General features: G+C 35.4%; 2 protein-coding genes and 2 long non-coding RNA genes across 8 annotated transcripts; all 4 read right to left on the bottom strand.

The window, feature by feature from the left end:
* Positions 1-776: 776 nt before the first annotated feature.
* LOC117214226 (leucine-rich repeat-containing protein 15-like) lies at positions 777-4,125 on the bottom strand. Its single transcript, XM_033460132.1, has 5 exons — positions 4,036-4,125; positions 3,763-3,966; positions 3,540-3,634; positions 3,272-3,382; positions 777-2,785 (listed from the first exon to the last, which is right to left on the bottom strand). The coding sequence occupies exons 2-5, from the start codon at positions 3,863-3,865 to the stop codon at positions 1,721-1,723; spliced, it is 1,374 nt and encodes a 457-aa protein (XP_033316023.1). The 5' UTR covers positions 3,866-3,966; positions 4,036-4,125; the 3' UTR covers positions 777-1,720.
* Positions 4,126-4,283: 158 nt separating this feature from the next.
* Positions 4,284-12,812, bottom strand: LOC117214222 (protein tramtrack, beta isoform-like). Of its 5 annotated transcripts, XR_004488814.1 has the most exons (5): positions 11,871-12,809; positions 10,259-11,251; positions 9,427-9,887; positions 4,726-4,907; positions 4,284-4,478 (listed from the first exon to the last, which is right to left on the bottom strand). XR_004488814.1 is itself a non-coding variant. In XM_033460128.1 (4 exons), the coding sequence occupies exons 2-4, from the start codon at positions 11,220-11,222 to the stop codon at positions 4,876-4,878; spliced, it is 1,464 nt and encodes a 487-aa protein (XP_033316019.1). In that variant the 5' UTR covers positions 11,223-11,251; positions 11,871-12,810; the 3' UTR covers positions 4,728-4,875. The 5 variants fall into 5 exon arrangements, 3 of the variants coding, with proteins under 3 accessions (XP_033316019.1, XP_033316018.1, XP_033316017.1); XR_004488813.1 differs by lacking the exon at positions 4,284-4,478 and having other exon boundaries at positions 4,728-4,907; positions 8,917-9,887; positions 11,871-12,811; XM_033460128.1 differs by lacking the exon at positions 4,284-4,478 and having other exon boundaries at positions 4,728-4,907; positions 9,420-9,887; positions 11,871-12,810.
* A 4,296-nt stretch (positions 12,813-17,108) lies between these two features.
* Positions 17,109-18,993, bottom strand: LOC117214229. The gene is made up of 3 exons (XR_004488816.1): positions 18,456-18,993; positions 17,328-18,298; positions 17,109-17,285 (listed from the first exon to the last, which is right to left on the bottom strand). It is a non-coding gene; the product is annotated as an uncharacterized LOC117214229 (long non-coding RNA).
* Positions 18,994-19,268: 275 nt separating this feature from the next.
* LOC117214230 lies at positions 19,269-19,830 on the bottom strand. The gene is made up of 2 exons (XR_004488817.1): positions 19,583-19,830; positions 19,269-19,347 (listed from the first exon to the last, which is right to left on the bottom strand). It is a non-coding gene; the product is annotated as an uncharacterized LOC117214230 (long non-coding RNA).
* Between the last annotated feature and the right edge of the window lies 1 nt (position 19,831).

Genomic DNA, 19,831 nt, shown 5'->3' with positions numbered 1-19,831 from the left:
TACTTTTGTGTAAAAATATTTCTTTTGTACACACTGTATAGAAATTATATGTCACTACTGTCAGTCTATGCAATAAGAATTGCTGCAAATCTTTTTTTAATCATTTATTAAATGACAGATCTCTCTAACTACAATAAAAGGTTACAGATTATTTTTTATTTATTATATTATATTATTTTATATTATTATTTTTTGTTATACGTCATGTGGTTGATGTTGGTAAAAAATATAAGCTAGTTTGGTCCTCGGTTACTATGCTGACCGAAGGCCACGCAGACTTTACATTACAAATGACAAGAGGAAAAAACATTTCTCTCTTTTCGTTTTTTTCGTAGTTAAAAGCACGGTTTTAGACTTTTAGTTTAAACTTCGGTGAAACAATGAAATATTTGTAAATAGCCCTTATTCTTGTACGTATTAAAATAATACAAATTTATAATCAGTAAAAGGAAATAATTTAGGCCGCGAAATATATCTTATTTTTTATTAAAAATAAATAAAAATCTGAAGATAAACTATCCTGAAGAACTTCATATTACTCTTTTCAAATATACATAACAAAATCGAATTTTTTATTAGAGCGGTTTCTTTACCTAAGGAAGACTACGCACATGTAGAATTCACATGATTGGTTAACTCTCAGAGAATCGAGATATTTTCAACTAATTTCCCAAATTCAATAATAATAAATGTGGTATTCAATAAATGATAAAAAATACTGGTAAATGTAAAATATTTTGAGAATTCTACTGAGAGTTAACTTTTTCTAAGACAAAACACGAGTAGCGCTATTTATTTGCCTTGGGTTACGGAAAAACTTGACTCTTTCACCAAAGGTTTCTTACATAAGTTCACCTTATTATATCCTTACTCCCTATGTACTTTCATTATCATCGACGTAAATTATCTATTCAACTCTGGTTGTTAACTCTTTGCTTCATACATTCAAAGGTACATTAAAAAGTCGTGGCAGTACATATTATTCATATTAAGGCATTCAATCAAATTTCTTAAATAATTAACACATTCGAGGCGGACGCATCTTGTGCGTCTTGATACCAGTCTCAAGAAGATGCTAGTAAAATAGTTTTCTACAAAAATCAGATGGTGGGAAAATTGTGTAAGTATTGAAATAGATATTGGTTTAAATTCTGAGATAAAAAGGAATTTAGTAGGAACTTCAAAAGCTGGTCCTGCTAGTTCTTGGAAATTCTCTTTTAATAAGATTTTGGCCTCGAATGGGTTAAAAATAATTGAAAGAAAGCTTATATAAAACAAAGGGTTAACATAATATGACGTGATAAACGTGAACAAGTCACTTACTCGGAATCACCTTTAGTTTACGGAATAAATCCAAATGGATGCGGTTTCGCCAGCCCAGTTACATGGGCCAGTTAAAGCTCATAGTCGCATGCTTAAGATTGTACGAGTTATAATAATCGAACGATAGAAAAAGTTCCTTGATAGTGACTTCACGAAATGGAGCCGCAATGATATTTAAACCTCTATCGGATCTAGAACTGGTGTAGATCTATCTCGATGTTTTATGTGAAATAAGATCAAAAAAATGTATCAGTTTGTAGGTTATCTGTATTATATGCAACGATCTATTATGTGTATAAATACATAAATATTTAAATGAGAAAGAATTATAGGAAAAGTTTGGTATACGTTACTTTCGAAAATTCTCTTGTCTAACCCTTATGAAGCAGACCTGGGTTCACTGGAATAAATTCATGGGGAACAGAAGAATGAGGAACAGAGTGGTTGGCAGCGTGAAGATCCCAACGACGCCGGAGCCCAAGTTGTCCTGCACGACGTTGTCGTAGCATCTGGCGACTAGTCCGAAGTCTACTAGGTCCATGTGTTTCCCGTTGTATTCGATTGGCGAGATACAATAATTTCTCTTTTGAAATTCGCTAACAGTGCCATTGACAAAATCGCTGTCCAATACATTGTGAGCCTGACAGTCGCAGGGAAAGTGGTTATCAATGGCGCTGATAGAATTCACTTCCAGGTTGATGTCTTTGACATGTCGAGGCGCCTCCAATACGTGATTCCCATGAAATCTTAACATATCTATATTGTTCTCGTACCGTAGAAACAATTTCTCGATCAGATCGATCTTGTTATTTACGATATTCAGTCGATCAACGTGGGTGAGCCCAGTGAAAGCATCCTTCTCGACGATGCCCAAATCGCTTTCCTGAATGTTCAACGATTGTACATAGGACAAGCCACGGAATGTGTAAGATTGAAGGGAAGACAGGTCCATGTAGGTCAACTTTAGGAGACCAATATACTGGAGGCCATCGAATGCGTCCGGCTCGATGGTTCTTATTCCTGATGGGAATATCAGGCGAACCACGTTCGTCAAGCCTGAAAACGCGTGGCTTTGAATTCTGAGCAACGGGTTATTGCTCAATAGAATTAAACGGACATTGGAGGTCCCGGCGAATGAGTAGCCTTCGATGTATCGTATCTTGTTGTTCGCCAATAATAATAATGATACGTTTTGTAGAGCGGCGAAAGAGAATTTCTCGATGAATGGTAGAGGTGTGTGTTGAATGGAGAGTTCACGTAACTTGCTCAAACCTCGAAATGCGAATGGACGTATGGTTGAGATGTTGTTACCATCCATCGTCAGCTTTCGCAGCACTCTCAAGCCGGCGAATGCGTCGCCTTTTATTACCGGGAAGTTGTTCTTTGTCAGGGAGAGCTCCTCCACTGTTTGTGGCAGCTGCTGGGTAGGAATGTCTTTTAACCCACCTGTATTGCAGAGAACCTGTAAAATTTGTTGGTCCGTTATTTTTTGAAAAAGAAAAGAGAATTCTTTTTTTTTGATACTTTGAAAAGAGGATTCTCATTTTTAGAAAAGCCGTTTATGTTTTTCTTTTCGGTAGTAAATTATGTTACGATGCTGCATTTGATTTCTAGGTGGTTAATTAATTTCCTAGAATCCTGCTTTCCTCTTGGAATCCCTACGTGCACGACTATGTTCAGCTAGGCTTTGCCTTCTAATTCTCAAAGACCATTGTGTCCGCACATGGAGTAGTGTAGCATGCGATTGGCTGGTACTCTATGTAACGCATATCTCTTTCGGAAGCCTAATTAATTGCGGATAAACACGGAAAACTAATTCCTATTGAGCTCTTAATCCACGTCAAATTAAACTTCGATTTCTTTACCTTGTTATGTTACGAATTTTTAGTGTTTTAGGAATGATCCAATGAAATTGCCGTTTCCTGTTTTATAAGCATCCTATAATTACCTGCTTCGGAGATAGGCAAATGCATTCTGCAGGGCAGCCCCAATTTTTCACGGTACTGGTTTCCTGTTCTAAGGTAAGCGTCGCTGTCCACAGCAGGTAATAAATGCAGATCTACAAAAGCCATGAGAGAAAGTACAAACAGGGGTACATGAGAGATACCTAGATGAAATGGAGTGAGAGAATTCTTTTTCGAACATGCGAGTGTCGGCGTATCACGGACAGGAAGCGCGGATACGATCCACACACGCGAAACTCGTCTCATTTGTACCTGCGCTCTGCAATACATCAATTCCAGAGTTTTTAGGGCGCATGCCTCAGCATCCAGGAAAACGTCGCGAGCAGCTGCCAATATTCCAACGTGTCCTGAAAAACACCAAGTCCCAGAAAAAAAATATCTCAACACACACACATCCCGGAATTACGATTCGTCACTGGTTTATTATTTCAATCATCGCGTTGATGAATGAGAGACGCGAGATCGAAGAGCTTACCGTAAACAGGAAGGACAAGAGAGCAGGTTGACTCGGATGGAGGTCCTACGATTAACCGGGAGGACGAAACGGGCCGGGGAAATTTCGCAATCCGTGGCCGCATTCACCGCCTGGGCTCGAGGCTTTATTTCTCCTTAGCCACCTACCCCCACCCCCGGTGAACGATCTGCGCAAGCCCATAATTATTCTCTTGGTGCGCGTAGCCTGGAATGAGACTTATTAAACGTACAGAACACTGTGGAGCGCGGGATGACCAGGAGCAAGCGTACTGACCTAGGATAATCCAGCACAGTCTGTGGCTTTTGATCATCTTAGCGACTGGTCCAGGATGTCGATGTAGTCATGCAATTCCGTTTCTTTCTACTCACCCTACCTCTTTGTGCCACCTTTTCGTCTTTTTTTAATTAGTCTTATCCTTTTCTGATTTTTCGCTTTTCCTTGGTTCCCCTTACCTTTCCTTGGCTCCTGACACTTTTTACCATTCATTTCTACTCTTTTTGGTATCTCGAGCCATTTTAACCCTTCCTCAGTATCTCTACCCTATCCTGATTCTACTTAAGTCTTCCTAGCTCTCACCGGCTCTCCTTCTCCTATTTTGTTTCGCCTCTTCTTGTCCTTTTCTAGCGTCCTAAAGTTTTTGCTCCTTTCTTCAGTCTCTCTTACTTTTCTATTTGTCCTTAACTTTCCTCATCTCTTCCTGATTCTTTCTACAGTGGCTACAAAAAGATATTCATCTATCTATCATTCTCCATATCGATATCCATCATTCTATGTATTAAAGCCTTTACATATAAATCGATTAAGACCAAGTATATCAAATTTTGTATCATTTAATAGTACTTTCACATAACTATGAAAATTTTATTAACAAGCTAATTTCAAATTTGTTAACGCTAAATTGTCCTTTCACTTGTAACTGATAACGTGTCTTGCTGCAAAGATTTTGTTTTATCATTTAATTACCATACAAAGTTAATTCGTTGGTTGTTTTATAATCAGCTGAGGGCTGGTTGTCTCGTCGTTTGATTGAAAGTTTTCCTTGCGGGGATATTGGTGAACTGTTCCTGACACGACGACGATCAAGAAGGGGTTTTCACGTAGAGTGAAATCTCTTCAAAGATAAGTGGAACTGGTCTCAACGTTGCCTTTGAACAAGAAAAATATTCACTAAATATATTTTAAATTATTCATTGTTAATTAACTAACGAGGTCTTTATCGTTAATTTATAATTATATATATATAATATTTCGTTTCTATTCTCTGATCTACATTTTATTATTATAGTGAGTTAATCGTGACTAGTATCGATTTAAGTAGTCTAGACCATTTAATACAAATTAAGGTACATAATTTAAACAGGAAACAGTTTTCGATTGTTATTAGTAGAGTACAGACGAGTACTAATATTATCTTCTCTGTCGATAATGTAGGGAACTACATGTTATTTAATAATACAAAATATAGGACTTTGTAATAAGTTGATCAGATTGGTGGTTTGAAAAGAAATTTCTTCAACCATTTACCGGTTTATTGTTAAAAAATAAATCTTAAACATATATTAATTAATATACAAAGAAAAACCATTTTCTCAGGAGTTTCTCAGAGTAATATATTTTATAACAAACTTGTACAATCCTAGTAACATACATCCACATAATGGAAATAGAAAACTCCGTGTTTCAAGGTGGAAAGGTGTCAAACATTAGAAACTTACAATTAATCAAAAGTGCATTTTCATGTATACGTGTATATATGTATGTATGTATGTATGTGTGTACATGTACATAAGTGTACATTATTTTATAGCAGAAACGTCAGTCTTAAAAAATAATACGATGCTAAATGTACATGATAAAATTACTATGAAAAAAAGACAACATTCTATGCCACAAATTTGTTTAAGATGATTATGTACAATCTTAACTTGGCGATTATTGTAATTAAAATTCTTTATTTTAATTTCGTAAGGCATCGAAAATTTGCATTTATGTACCATTTAAAATTTATATCATATAAGTAAGAAAACCCATAACATTTTATGCTAAATCATTTTTATAATTTTGATCTAAACCATTCGAATGATCTTACAATTTTCTATATATTAATTATTATTAAATACGCTTCAATTTGTTGTTTTCTACCTCTTTTCTTCATTAAGTTCATTATTCTGTGCAGAAATTGTTAACGACATCTTCGAGCGCGAATTTTGAAATTCATTGATATGTTCTTGAGCACCTTGCACTTTTAATTTACAACTATATACTTTCTCTCTTTATTTTGAACACATTGTATAGTCTTTTAAATATATCTCAGTCTAAATATTTGCTTCGGTTGAACTATTTTTTGCCTGGTTAGGCATGTTATATGCATATCTATTTCGGCATTGTTATATATTTCTATCTTTCTCAATTTTAATATTTCTTTCTATCGCTACAATATGGCCTCAATATTTGTCTATATTGAAATCAGTCACTTTTGTATACAAGGTGTTCTAATAATCATGGTATAGGAAGGGATACTACGTGAGTCAATAAATCGAGAATATGGAATGAAATTTTTTCACATGGTACTTTGTTTTCAATAAAATCAAACTTCAAAATTCGATCATGTGAACTTGGCTAATTACCGGCTGGTTATGAGTAAACAGTCAGCATTTATTCTACGTGAAATAAGTTAGAAGCATAGAATAAAGTTTCTCCGTTTATAGATTGTTGGTTTTTATGAATTTTTGTATTTTTATAAACATAACTATAGAAATAGAACTTAAATAGGAATTTGTTTCATCTGCTAAATATTAGAATAAATATTCTATTTTGGATATTTTACGCTAATATAATTCACATTACTGTCATTTGCTTATCATTCTAATAGTACATTCAAAATCTAACACCTGGCCTTATATTGCACTTCAAATATTATAAGTGCTTCTCTGGAAAACTAATGATTCTGATTTATATTCACTTACCAGCTCACCAAAGGTATATTTCTGTATATCGTATGCATTTTGTGTATTTTTGCGCCTCCAAATTTCTCATAAGTGCATAAAAATCCGCAGTATATCCACTTAAGACCACAATAAATTTCATTCAACATTTTCGACTTATTTTCTATCTTAAAATCGCCGCCTTATTATCATTGTGCCATGATTTCTAAAACATTCTGTATAAACATTATTTTTCTATTTTACAATCGCATCGCGATCAGCGTACAGGTACAGTGTGATAATTTTATTATATGCAATAGTAACAAGAAATTGTCATTTCATCTGACACTCGAGTGCTTTGAGACACTTGATTGTGTTCAATTTTTCATTATTCTACAATTCTATTGTTATAATAATAAAATGCTATAAAATATGTAAAATGCTGTAAAAATAGAAAGCAAAATATTCAGGTGAAATTACAATTTCGTGTTATTCGTCACCACTATTAAATAATTCTCCAAACAGCACATACTACTACCAACTGCGCAAAGTTGTTCTCCCGCGAAAAAAGTAACCAATAACAACCCAGTGCGGGAGGACAGAAAAATTTCAAATGGTCGTTTGGCGCTATAAATTTTTAAACAAATCTATTGAAATTGTTATGCAATTGATATTTGTTGATTTGGAATAATTATTAAACATATTATTCGTCACACATTGGATATCACTCATTCACGCAACTTTTTTCTATGAAGTACGGTATTCTCTTTGAAAATACATTGCCTTGTGTTTGCATTTTTCTCCATGTTCACTCAGGATGATTGTTTTATCAAATTCTGTTTTTCGTTCTATTTTAATATTATTGATAAAGAAATGAATACTTTCCAAATTTTTCACTTTGCATTTTGTATTTCAGTAACATGTTTCAGTGAAAAGAATTATAACTGAAAAATAAAAAGTGCTTAAATCTATTTTCAAAAAGAACATGTGAGTCGTAACGCATGTTTTAAATTTATTACTTCACTATCTATACGTAGGTAATATGATATAATATAATATAGCAGACAATATATATAATAATGTAGGTTCGGCTCTATCAGTCTTAACGTTAATAATGAACACTATTGTTCGTTGTACAATGAGGTAGTTCGTTCCGTGTAATTATGTATTAATATTTCGAGGTAGTATTAATCCATGTTATTATGGATTAATATTTAGAGGTAATTCATTCGTATGTTATTATGCATTAATATTTAGAGGTACTTCATTCGTATGTTATTATGCATTAATATTGAGCAATATTGCAGCTGTATCCCAGGGCCATTGATCCGTAACGCTAATGTATTCTTATAATTAACAACAAATTAACAGCGATATCATCAGTCAATAACACGAAATTATTCAAAGTGTATAACTCCATCCTTTTTTTCTCTTTCTTTATGCTTTTTCAGAATATATATATATGTATGTATGTATACATGTATATAATATATAGTTTGTATATATAATCTATGTCTTAGTGACAGCATTTAATGCTAAAGATAGAAAATCTCTCTTAAAAGAAAAAAAAGAATTAAAAACAAAATTATTAAAACAATATACAATCTCTTCACCTTTTTGTTTCACGCGGCATCTATATTCTATAAAAGTCAATGAAGATTATAAAATATTACTACTATGTAGATTGCTAGATGAGAAAAAAACGAGAATATCGAATCACAATGATTACACTGAATTAAAAAAAAAACAAATATATATATTCAATAGTTCAAAAGTGTTTAAAGCTTAATGCGATTCGAAATTAGTTTGTAAAATCTTGAAGATCTTTCGCGTATCATCGAAAACCCGTTTCTGCGATTAATTTGATTAAAACTCATTTCTTCAAGACTTCACAAATTAAAATAAGCTAAAAAAACAAAAACATATATATATGTATATATAAATGTCGTCAATTTCATTAAATATTCGAGTAAGAACATTTGCAAAGCTTTTCTTCCTTTTCACTAACAATTTTTAATGAACTACTTTCTTTTAAATTGTTAAAGTACGTCAATATGAGAAGGCACTATACTCCTTATTAGCATTAGGCTTTAACAACTTCGGAACACAATCGTTGATTATACTTCAGTCTCTTGAACTCATAACGCATGAATCAGTCTTGTGCAAGGTAATCTGAGAAGAACCTCATATACCAGATTCCTTATGTATATACGTATGTTCTATGACTTACTTTTGCGACGACACTCTATTATTGATCCCTGAGTCATTTGTTAAACGTTGACTTACTTAATTGGCTTCTGTTTGGTTGCGTCTTTTAATCCATTTATATCGCCTTGTTGCTCTCTCTGAGGCACACACAAGTCTGTGATTGTCTCTAGGGGGATCTCCCGTGAAACGAACAATCAAATCATCGTCAAATATAGGATAATTTTTTAAATTCGTTATATTACGAAGCTGGAACGTATTTTCGTTTCACGGGACACTACGGGTACTTGCGTATAATTTCTTCTAAAATCCAATGCCCTTAAATTATTTGGAAACTTTTCGAACAGTTCCCATGTGATAACAGACTGAGTAATAGTACGTTTAGTATCTGTCAGAGGTATAGCCTGGTAATCATGAGAGATAAGATAGTAAACCTAGGTTAATTGTGACTACACGAATCAGAGCCAATATCCTCCTCGTCCTTGATCACTGAGGTTGGTGGGACTATCACACGAACATCCGACTTACGACTTATAGAGAGATCTTCGACTTGATCTTCGTTGTTCTGCTGTTTCACGGAATGCACTATGGGGCTAGAGGTACAACGACTGGCGTCCAACATCTCCCGGTCTACAAGACCGTCTCTCGACTTATATGTATCGAGGATAGATCCAGAACCCTCGATCACACTGCCACTCTCGTTCTCGTTTTCCGAGAGGGCACCACTGTAGATGTTGCCATTTGCGTTACCACCGATTCCGTAAGGAAAACAGGCGCCACTACCATTCGAGCCACGTTTAAATGGTCGTGATGTTGTGATTCCTAGTTTTTTCACCTTATCGTAAAGAGTTCGAGAGGGTACTCCGTACTTACGTGCCGCCTGGAGGGCACTCATTCCCGAACGTACTGCCTCGATCGCAGACATTATGTCGTCCCTCGTGTATTGCTTGTACCGTTTCCATTCTGGCTTTTGCGCTGGTACGTAGTTAACCATCCCTGTAACAAAAAGTATTAATTGTGTTTAATATTTGATTTATGATATACATATACATTCTTCTATATTTAATGACAGTAATATATAGAGTAATAGCAAAACTTTGACAGTACATTTTACAGGTATATTCAAACACAAAATGTTATATAAACATAAATCATTTAGAACTTCTGTCAATTCCACGCTACTGAACTTTTTTGTGTGGATAATTTTAAAAAAGAAAAATATATCAAACAGGTATTAATACTGAAGCTGATTGGTTCATTAAAATGAAGCAAACTCAAAATAAGTTTTATAGTATAACGTATTAACAAAGTTCAGCTGCTAAATCATAAGAAAATTGAATTTTTTATATTAATTTCTTTTCTCTTGCCTGGTTTAACGTCTGGAATATATGACTGTGGCGATGCTTGCTTATCGTCTTCATCCATTATAGACACATCAGTATAAGGACTATGTGCAGGATCCCCATGAACTACATCCGTACTACTGCGCCTGTCATTCTCATTTGAGGAGCCATTACTGTTGCTCCTGAACTGATTTTCGTGGCTATCCGGGTGCAAGAGGGGAATCCCTTGGGAACTATCCGCGTGACCTTGACCCAGCACCGTTCTGAGAATCGGCGTGTCTCTGTTCATTAACATATTTGAGAGTTTCCTGCGTTTCAATGGAGAAGTCTCAAAACCGGTTAAAATGGATGATGACCCGCTTAACATGGCAGAATGTTGATGTGTCGCCGTCTGGTGACTGGAGCTGGAATGAGTGATAGGAATCCCTGGTAGAGGCCACATTGGCAGCGGTAAACGGCTACTTCTATCAGCTGGTGATTTGCCATAAATATCATAAGTAGTCCCCGTAGAATGTGGAGGAGACGTATGATCACTACTGTGAGCTGCGCTACTGGTTGTACTGGTGCTTATGGCTGGAGGAGGTGACATAGAGGTTTCAACCTCGTCACGACGACCTTGGGGGCCATTTTCTTCAACCAACCCTTTCACCTTTAGTACTTCCGCGACTTTTAATAACCCAGCCAATTGCTCTTGAGCCACGTTTACTTCGCCTCGGTACATATACTCCAGGATGGCTTTGATCTCAGAATACTTCACGTCTTTCAATACGACGATAGGATGCTTGCATGGCAAGTCAATGAACAGAGTTTGGAAGTAGGAGGAACATGCTGCTAGGACCATCTTGTGGCATTTGACAGACGCGCCTCCGTCAACTGCCAAAGTCACGTCAGTGAATGCCTCATTTTGCAGCAACTCATCGAACACTGTCAGTAAATTAGAGCGGTGATTGTTCCAACGCAAACAGTACTGCTGCGAGGTACTCGCCATCTCGGTTAACTCAATCAGCAAAGCGGGTTCTGAAAGAAATTGCGAATAATGAGGTTAACACTAATTAATTATTTACTATTATATGATTAGAACTGACTAATAAGCATCGAATACGATTAATTTTTTAATTTATAAAATTATAGAACACGGTAAACTGGAATTTACAAAATAAAAATGTAAAAATGTTTTAGGAGGTGCTTTTTACGCATCCTTTAACAATTGAACCGCTAATTGGAAATGAAATTCATGGGACATAATGTTTTACGAGGTATGAGTCATGCTTGTGAAACTACCCTCATTTAACAATCGGATACTGCGCATGTGCAAGACGCGTGTTATGCTATAACGCATATGCGGAAGTTAAAATTCGAGCAACATTGATCTTGCAATGAATAAATTAAGCTTTAGCCAGCAAAAACTAAGAAATAAAAAACACGTTAAAAATATGTAAACAATTATTATTACAAACATTATTATTAATAAAACTTACTAATGATTGACAAACATTAATCCACGATGCATACTACATGAAATATAAAATATTGTAAACATTGATAACGACAAGTCTACGTACGTATATAACAAATTAGAAAAGAATTTATTAGTATAATTCTGAAACATCTATGACATAGTATTCCGAAGACTTACATTTCCAAAACTCTGGCGTAGTACGGCGAAACTGTTCAAATGGCCGCCGAGTAGTACGTTAGGAGATGTACGATTAGTTAGCATATGTGTGCACTCGCATTGGTAACTCAATTTCGTTGAAGTCAGACGACAGAAACGTTGCCGTAAAGAATCCAACCCCTAATGACTGCACATAGCGCGCGGAAGCGCGTGTATACGCGAAACCGCCGATCAAAGCAAATCTCTTCACATCCCTTTAATCTTCACCAGTAATAGCCAATCATTTTGCGAACAGATCATGTACACGGTCTAATTTACAAAAACAAAATTCACCCACGAAAGTTCTTATCTTCGTCTTCTACTGTCGTCTTGGTTTTATCTTCTATTGCTATCCAAATGTTTGTCCTTGTCTTTCTTAACATGTGTATTGTTCGATATTTGTATATCTTCACTAAAGCTTTGTTTTCGCAATCATCACATTAGTTTCTTTCGAGGTTTGGTGCATTCCTGATGATGATTATAGTATCTTTGAAAGCAACGGTGTCGCTAGTCGATACGATACGAGTGCACACTCGTAGCAAAAGCAAGCTTTAACGTATTTAGAAACCCTCTCCCACGGCCTACTCGGCGACCACTGACGAGCCGTGCGTGGAAGACGCACTAGGCCGAGCTGGTCATGGCTCTCCTCGCATAGGGGTGTTCATACGTGTGCGTTCGTGCTTCGTCTGTCGTCATTGTGTGCGTATATCCAGTGGCGTAACTGACGTCCCTTTATGCGAAATATTCTAGTTAGGACTTTTAAATGACGTATCATTAATGAATGAAATGCATTAGCAAGAAATGAACGGTACCCGAGAACGATTAACGCGATTAACGAAATAACTTTGTCCAACAGAAACGAAATAACTAGGCGATTAACAAGTTTGTTTTAATGAGTAGATTATGCGAACCATAGTCTGTTCGTAACGAAATCTGAAGAAACTAATGTTCCATTGAATCCTTAGATATTTAACTGCAAATCTTGCTAGTTTTCAGAAAGCAAAATTTGTTGCATCTAACTATATATTTGATTATATTATTGTATTATTAATAACAAATAACAATTTGCAGTATGCTTCTATCACTACTCATTATCTATTCATTAAAGATGAATTAGTTTCAGAAATGAGCCAAATTGTATAATTAAGATATTATGAATGTAATTTTAAACTATGATAGTTTATATTGATAATGACTTGCAATTTTAATTTCATATTTTCTGTAATATTATACTATTTTATTGGTGTAAATTGTGCTATGTAGTATTTATACTATTGAAGTTCGGCTTCAAAGGGCGTAAAAGAGCTAAAAAACATATAGATGGCAAAGTTACGCCACTGAATAGCACGCACAAGGAGTCTTGCAGAGGCATCGTCGCCCCTGGTTGCATGATCGGCCAATCACACTGCGTCTAGGCCAATATCCTGCGGGGTACGATGCATACACATCTAAGTGGTGCATGCTTGCACGCGTGTGCGTGCGTGGATGACTATGCGGCATCGTATGTGTACACCCACGTCTTTCACCCGCGTATCAGCGCTAGCGATGGATATTAGATTCCCTGTTTCTCGCAAGTTTTCGAGCAACGGCTCAACTTTTTTATTTCCTCGAAATTTTTATCATGACTTCTCTACCATTTTGTATTTAAAAATTCTTATTATCTTGTTCAATTACAAAATTGCCTCTTCGTATTAGTTGACACTGTATTGTTTCAATGATCCTGAAATGAATGAGTATTTTATTGTAGTATTCCTGCATGAATATATTTCATTGCTATATAAAATACAAATTCATGATAATATGATGAAAATTCTATTTAGAAAGCAACAAATATTCAGTTTATTTAAGCCTTCCCTGCCTTTACAACATTAAACTTCATAAACTTTAAACTCAGTCTTCTCAGTTTACAAACTAATGGAGATAGTTAAGGAATAGAGCGACAATGTACCTTTTAGTAAAATTAAGAGATTTGTTGCAAATCTTCCAGAATTTATACGTATAGATAGAGAGATACAGATGTTAAAAATTGTGAAAACTGAAGAGGCATCTTAAGACAATCACTAATTATCAGTGGACTAATGTGCGGCAAGGTACAAGAAACCTGCGTGTCTATATGCGTTCCCGAAAATTGTTACCACGCCCTGGCTTCTATGCAACTGTCGATTGCGCTTGCGTCCTCTTATAAAATCTTCCAAAATTTTTCCCATGTTCCTGGCAAATCAAACCGTATTTCATCGTAACCAGCAGTATAACTTTCTATTCTTCGATTCAACTCTTTCTACTCTGTAATAAATTTATAGAAGTCCATTTCCATAGAAAATTAAAAAAATAGATCTACTGTGATGATTGCAATGAAAATTCATATAGAGAGTAAAATAGAAGGCTGAATGAAACATAGCTAAAAAAGCTTGCCAGTTCTCTCTTCTCTTCTTTCCCTCACGAACAGACGCACGTGGACGTCGTTTCCTGTTTACTAGGGCTCGCGAAGTGGCGCATTAAGAACGGGCCGAAAATATGCGGCTCGATTCCCACCTTATCTCGACCAGTTCGTACAGCAAAAGAAGAAGTAGAGACGATAAAAGCGGGGCACGATAAAAGAAAATCGTTTTCCTGCGTGCTCGCGTGCACGTATGCATAGTTTTACACTGACATCGATAGAATTGTGAATGTGTTAGTGAGTGCGCCATCGGACGAGACCCTTGGACGAAGAAAAAGACGAAGGAAAAGGGGGAATGCGAAGCTGTTAAGGTGAATCCTTGTATACCGTTGCGCCATCGAAAAAATTCCATATTCGATGTCGGCTGAACACACCGACCTCGACTAGACTCTTTCTACTTCCACATAGTGAATTGGTCTTTCGTGTTAATTTATAAAATTGCTATGTTCGTTCCTCTTTCAATAGGATATCTAAATCCAAATCTAAATTTATCTTTCAGAAAATGTCTAAAACTAGAGAACACTGTTTTAATTGTCTATTAATATTATTAATAATTTTCACTCAATCGTCGAATATCAATGAAATGGAGAATTTCTAAATTTAAAAAATTAACAAAATCTAAATTTCAACTACGCTATTTATAGAATTACCTAAAAATTGAAGATTTGCAGTTTATTGTACAATTTGAAGTTTTCTTTAAATCATAAAGTAAATTGGAATCATAGAATTGATCTTAGTTTATGCACAAGGCATTTTGGAATAGTTGCGGTTCCATTTAATAAAACAACCAGCCGGAGCTCCAGATTTAGCAGCCAGCTTACTCCCTCTTGTCTCAGGACGACCAGATTTTCACTAAAAAAACGCAGGACGAACGAAAAGCCATAGGCTGCTTCGTGCGTTCCGAAGGAGCCATTAAAAAGGAAGTTAGTGACTCCTCGAATAGAGGAAAGAAAGAACGAATAGGAAGAACATATTAGTGATAACTATAGCAACGTTGCACATTATCTATCGTGAGCAAAGCGATGATAGAGGGATACCAACTGTTTGCTTATCTACAGATAGCATAGAATTCTTGATTCCGTATTCTTGCGTATTTTGTCGCATCGTTCTAAAAATATTACTCTGACTACTTCTTCTTTTTTCTAGAAAACGAAGAGATAAAGGTTGTATAAATAATTCTGATAATTTAAAATAATATTAAATTGTGTTGATCACCGAAAATGAAATAAATGAACCGTTAGATATACACATGTGCATCCCACTTACGTAAAATACACAGAAGAATCATGTAGGTGTAGGCTATCTGTAAGGAAGGGAGCTTTACATGGATCTAGGCTGGTCTCATCTGAAAAGGTGCATGCAAGCGGCTTTTCAATCCCCTTGAGGAACCTGTTTCTCTTCACATACGCTTCTCGTCCTCCTGACTTCTCTAGAAAACTGTCTCGAAATTTTGCCTCAATCGTCTGAGCGAAAGAATAAAATTCAAATTCGTAGAACGTGATTATGTCATTAAATGCATATCAAATTATCTTTATTATTTAATTGTATCAAACTTAAAATGATAAACTGCTTAATCCTTCAATATAAAATCATTTTTTCATGCCATCTGATTTTAGAAGACTACATTAAAAAAGAACATTTTGCACCTTACTAATAAAATTAATTATTTCTAGTAATTATTTTTAGTAATAGTACTTTTTAATCATTTCTGTTGCTCCGAGATAGTACTTGTGTACTATAGAAAGAAAGGATGCACATAGAATTACTCGTAGAGGCCGATGACACAGGTGAATGGGGCGTTGCACCCGGTAGCTGCAATGAATGGCCATGCAACAAGGCAAAGCAGATATTGAACAGTAGGAACAAAGTGTACTCGGTTACACGGAATAATTGCACTTGACGCCGGAGGGTACCCACTGGACCAACAATACTTTCGCTATTGTATAGGCAACAATGTATCAGCAGGTAGCCGATCATCGATCGGGGATCCCTTCGGTCAATGGCCTTGCAATGCACGCCGAGGCCTTTACATGCATCTGTACGAGGTGTTAATGTAAGAATCAAACCCTTCTCGCGTGTTTATTTATTTGATAATAATTCTCGTTCAATACTCTTCTGATCAAACTTCAAGCTCTCCTCTTCTACAATAATAATACTCTAATGGTATTCTTCTATAGTAATAATATTCTATTTACGCGAGCACATTGGGGGATGGAATATAGTTCTAATTAGTGAAATGGAATTCTATGACGTTATTATAGAGTCATTCCTTTAGAACTCTAATCTGTTTCTGAAAATTGCTGCATAATCTAACCTGTTAAGATAGATTAAAAATTTAAATAACTACAAATTAATTCGTGTTCTAATGTTTGGAAATAGATATTATTTTTGAATGGTAGGAGTGATAGTATAACCAGTGTAAAACAGCAGCCATTTTGATCGTCCAATGGATTTCTATGCATCAGTGGTTAGAATATCTTCAGTGTTGCAATAAAAAGAAGCACAAGTAAGGTGTATGTATCCCATATGCAGGGCCAAGGTTTATCTGTGGTGGACGAGTGTCAGTGGGTCGACACCCGCAAACCGGTCCTGATCACGTGGAATGTGAGCCCGCTGTGCGATGTTGCCACGTATATGCATGATTTCCCAAAAGTGCATCTACCGTAGGCCTACTGCACGCAACACGCGTGCACGCACGCACGGTGCCCTCCCCTCTTACGACTTTCGTACGATTTCGGGAAAACTGACTCCAAAATCCGGGTTTCACAAACCAGCCCCTGAAATAATATTCAGATGTTACATCACTGCATTATATACACGTTGATATAAATTACATTTGTTAGCTTCCTTTTATTTCATTTATTTTCCCCTTTTTTATGCTTCCAACCTCGTATTTTGTCACAATAGCTAAAAATTTAACTTTGTAATTGATTTTAAAGTTGTATTATTATATGATCCTCCTTGCGCAATTAACCTAACATCGATAAAATCTTACAAGTCACAAACCACACTTTGACAAGGAAACAGATGAAACTTTATTAATAAATTTTACAAATTACAAATGATCTAATTATTCCATTGTAAATGTAAAATTTCTAAATTACAAAAAAGTAAGTAATAATATAATTAGCAACTTGTAACTTGTCAATTCACTAATATTATTAGGTGATAAATTATTATACAAGAGAGCCCTGAGTCCTGGAATGGATAGAAAAAATATGTACGTTCTATTTCCAGTATTAAAACAGAATAATTTCTTTACCAAATCAATAGACTTTTAATAGATTGAAGACTGGAAATAGAATTTACTATAAAATGTAGTGGAAAAGAATTCCTATTGTCGTTTAAAACTGAACAAGTTTTACCAGTATTATTAACGCCAAAAACCAGCTCTTCGAGTATTTTTTTAGGAAAGAAGAAAGATAGGAATACCATATTTCATTTAGAAAGTGGCGCATAATTTACGCATCTATGCGCGCGCTATTCCCGCTCGTTGGACAACCCTACCCTTCAAGGTCATTCCTTTTCTATTCTTCTGCGCCCTTTTTATGTCTGCCCGGATGGAATAGAAGAGTTTTTATAGCGGTATGTCCTTGGAGCTTGACAATGCCGGTTTCCTGTATGAGGCACCTGTTGTATCGCTGCTCTTTTCTTCGCCACGCCTAATGTGCACATCCGACGCGATCGAAGAATTTATTTCTCTCTTTTTGCCTTCTTTCTTTCTCCTTTCTCTTCGACCGTTACTTCGAGCCACAGTCAAAAATAACCGGAGACTAAGTGACGGAGAGTCCTTTTTAACATGAAGAGAACTGTGCGAAAGTGTGGAGGATGGGATGATAAGAATAGCACATAGCTATGGGGGAGAGACATTTTGTCTAAACTATGATCCCCTGTTTTCCAACTTTCGGTAATCGAGAAACTATTTTCCATGTTACAAAACTTCGACGAAATTATCCTTAATCAATAATGAATCCTATAAAAATTTACCTAAATTAATAGACTTGCACATTGTAAATAGATGGATATGAAACAAAAGTAATGAAAGTTTAATATGTATATAGTAACTGAGCATTTTATATAAATTGTAATTGGGAAGCCCTACGCCAATGCATGATTTTCCTAATACCAACATTTCTCCTGATATACGTTTTTGTGCATCATGGCGTCTCCTCCGGCGAAAAAACTTGGTGGCCGAGCGATTACAAGAGTGTGATGTAATCCGCGCGCGCGCACTAGTCAGGAGGTCAAAGAAATGCCCATAGCTTGTTTTGTACGCGGAGAAGAAAGTCGTTGAACCAGATCGCCAGAGCATCGACCACGGAGTCGACGGCCGGTAAGTGGAAGTCTCCGCGAATAGAAACCTGTTTCTCCTTGATCGCGTGTTCCACGCCCTTTCTCCTGGTCCTCGGTTCCCCCAGAAACGGCCCTTATGTATGTTACAGGGTCAATCTTCGATAAAATGTTGCGGGCTAGGAATGAGTAATAAGAGCTTCTCCTGCCATCTAAAGGGAGCTATGGCTAAATTCCGTGAGAAAGGTTAGATTATTTTGTTTCTTCGAAAGGGCGTTGCAAATTGTAAGCTTCATTTAGGAGTCTGAGAGGATCGGTATTATTAGTGGAAACTGTAATAAGAAATATATGAGTTAGTAGTGAAACTATATAATAATAACCAATGTGTGATAATAAGAACTATTATTGTATATTTATATTATTAATATTATATAAGACTATTTTATATTATATGATATAATACAGTTTTAAAGTTTCAAATATTGTTAGTCAATCCTATATTACCAAAACTGTCTTCTTATTTGGTATTAGAGCCGAATATGTGTTTCTTCATACTTCTCAAAATTTTCAAAATATTGCTTGTCACAATATTAGAACATTGAATGTATTAAAATATTACTTGTTTTTATTTTTACTTTATCAGCTATTCTTTCAGCTATCTTTGGACCTAACAGGCTGTTTTCATTTCTAGCCATGCTATATAAAAATCGTCTGAACTAACATAAACTAACACTGAAATCAGAAGATTTACAAAAATGTACTTACCATATGTTTCTTGTGTAACCTTCATATGTAATATAAGAATATTGACATTGCATTATAGTTTCAAAATAAAAACGTAGATCTAAATATTATCATAATTTCTTTACCCTCTTTAAATCATTCTCTAATTTTTCAATTTTCGAAGTTTTTAATTAAATTATTTTCATCCAAAAATCCAGAGGTATTTAACTAAATTTTTACTTACTCAATCTGATGTAATGTAAATCTGAATAACGTGAATTAATAATAATAAAATCTTCATTCATTTCTGGAGTCAATTTTTCAAACTCTCCATGCGAGATCAAGATGAAAGTGGTGCCCCGGCCGTTATTTACGAAATATTCGATTTCAAACCTCTTATCGATTCGATAATCGGAACCATTTTCATGTTTTTCAATAAAAATTATCGAAATTACCAAATCCTAACCTATATGATATAACCTCTATTACATAA

This window comes from Bombus bifarius, unplaced genomic scaffold (assembly GCF_011952205.1).
Source record: "Bombus bifarius isolate JDL3187 unplaced genomic scaffold, Bbif_JDL3187 scf7180000009200, whole genome shotgun sequence".
Taxonomy (NCBI): Eukaryota; Metazoa; Arthropoda; class Insecta; order Hymenoptera; family Apidae; genus Bombus; species Bombus bifarius.
Note: the sequence above shows the minus strand (reverse complement) of the source record. Positions and strands in the feature narration are given on the sequence as shown.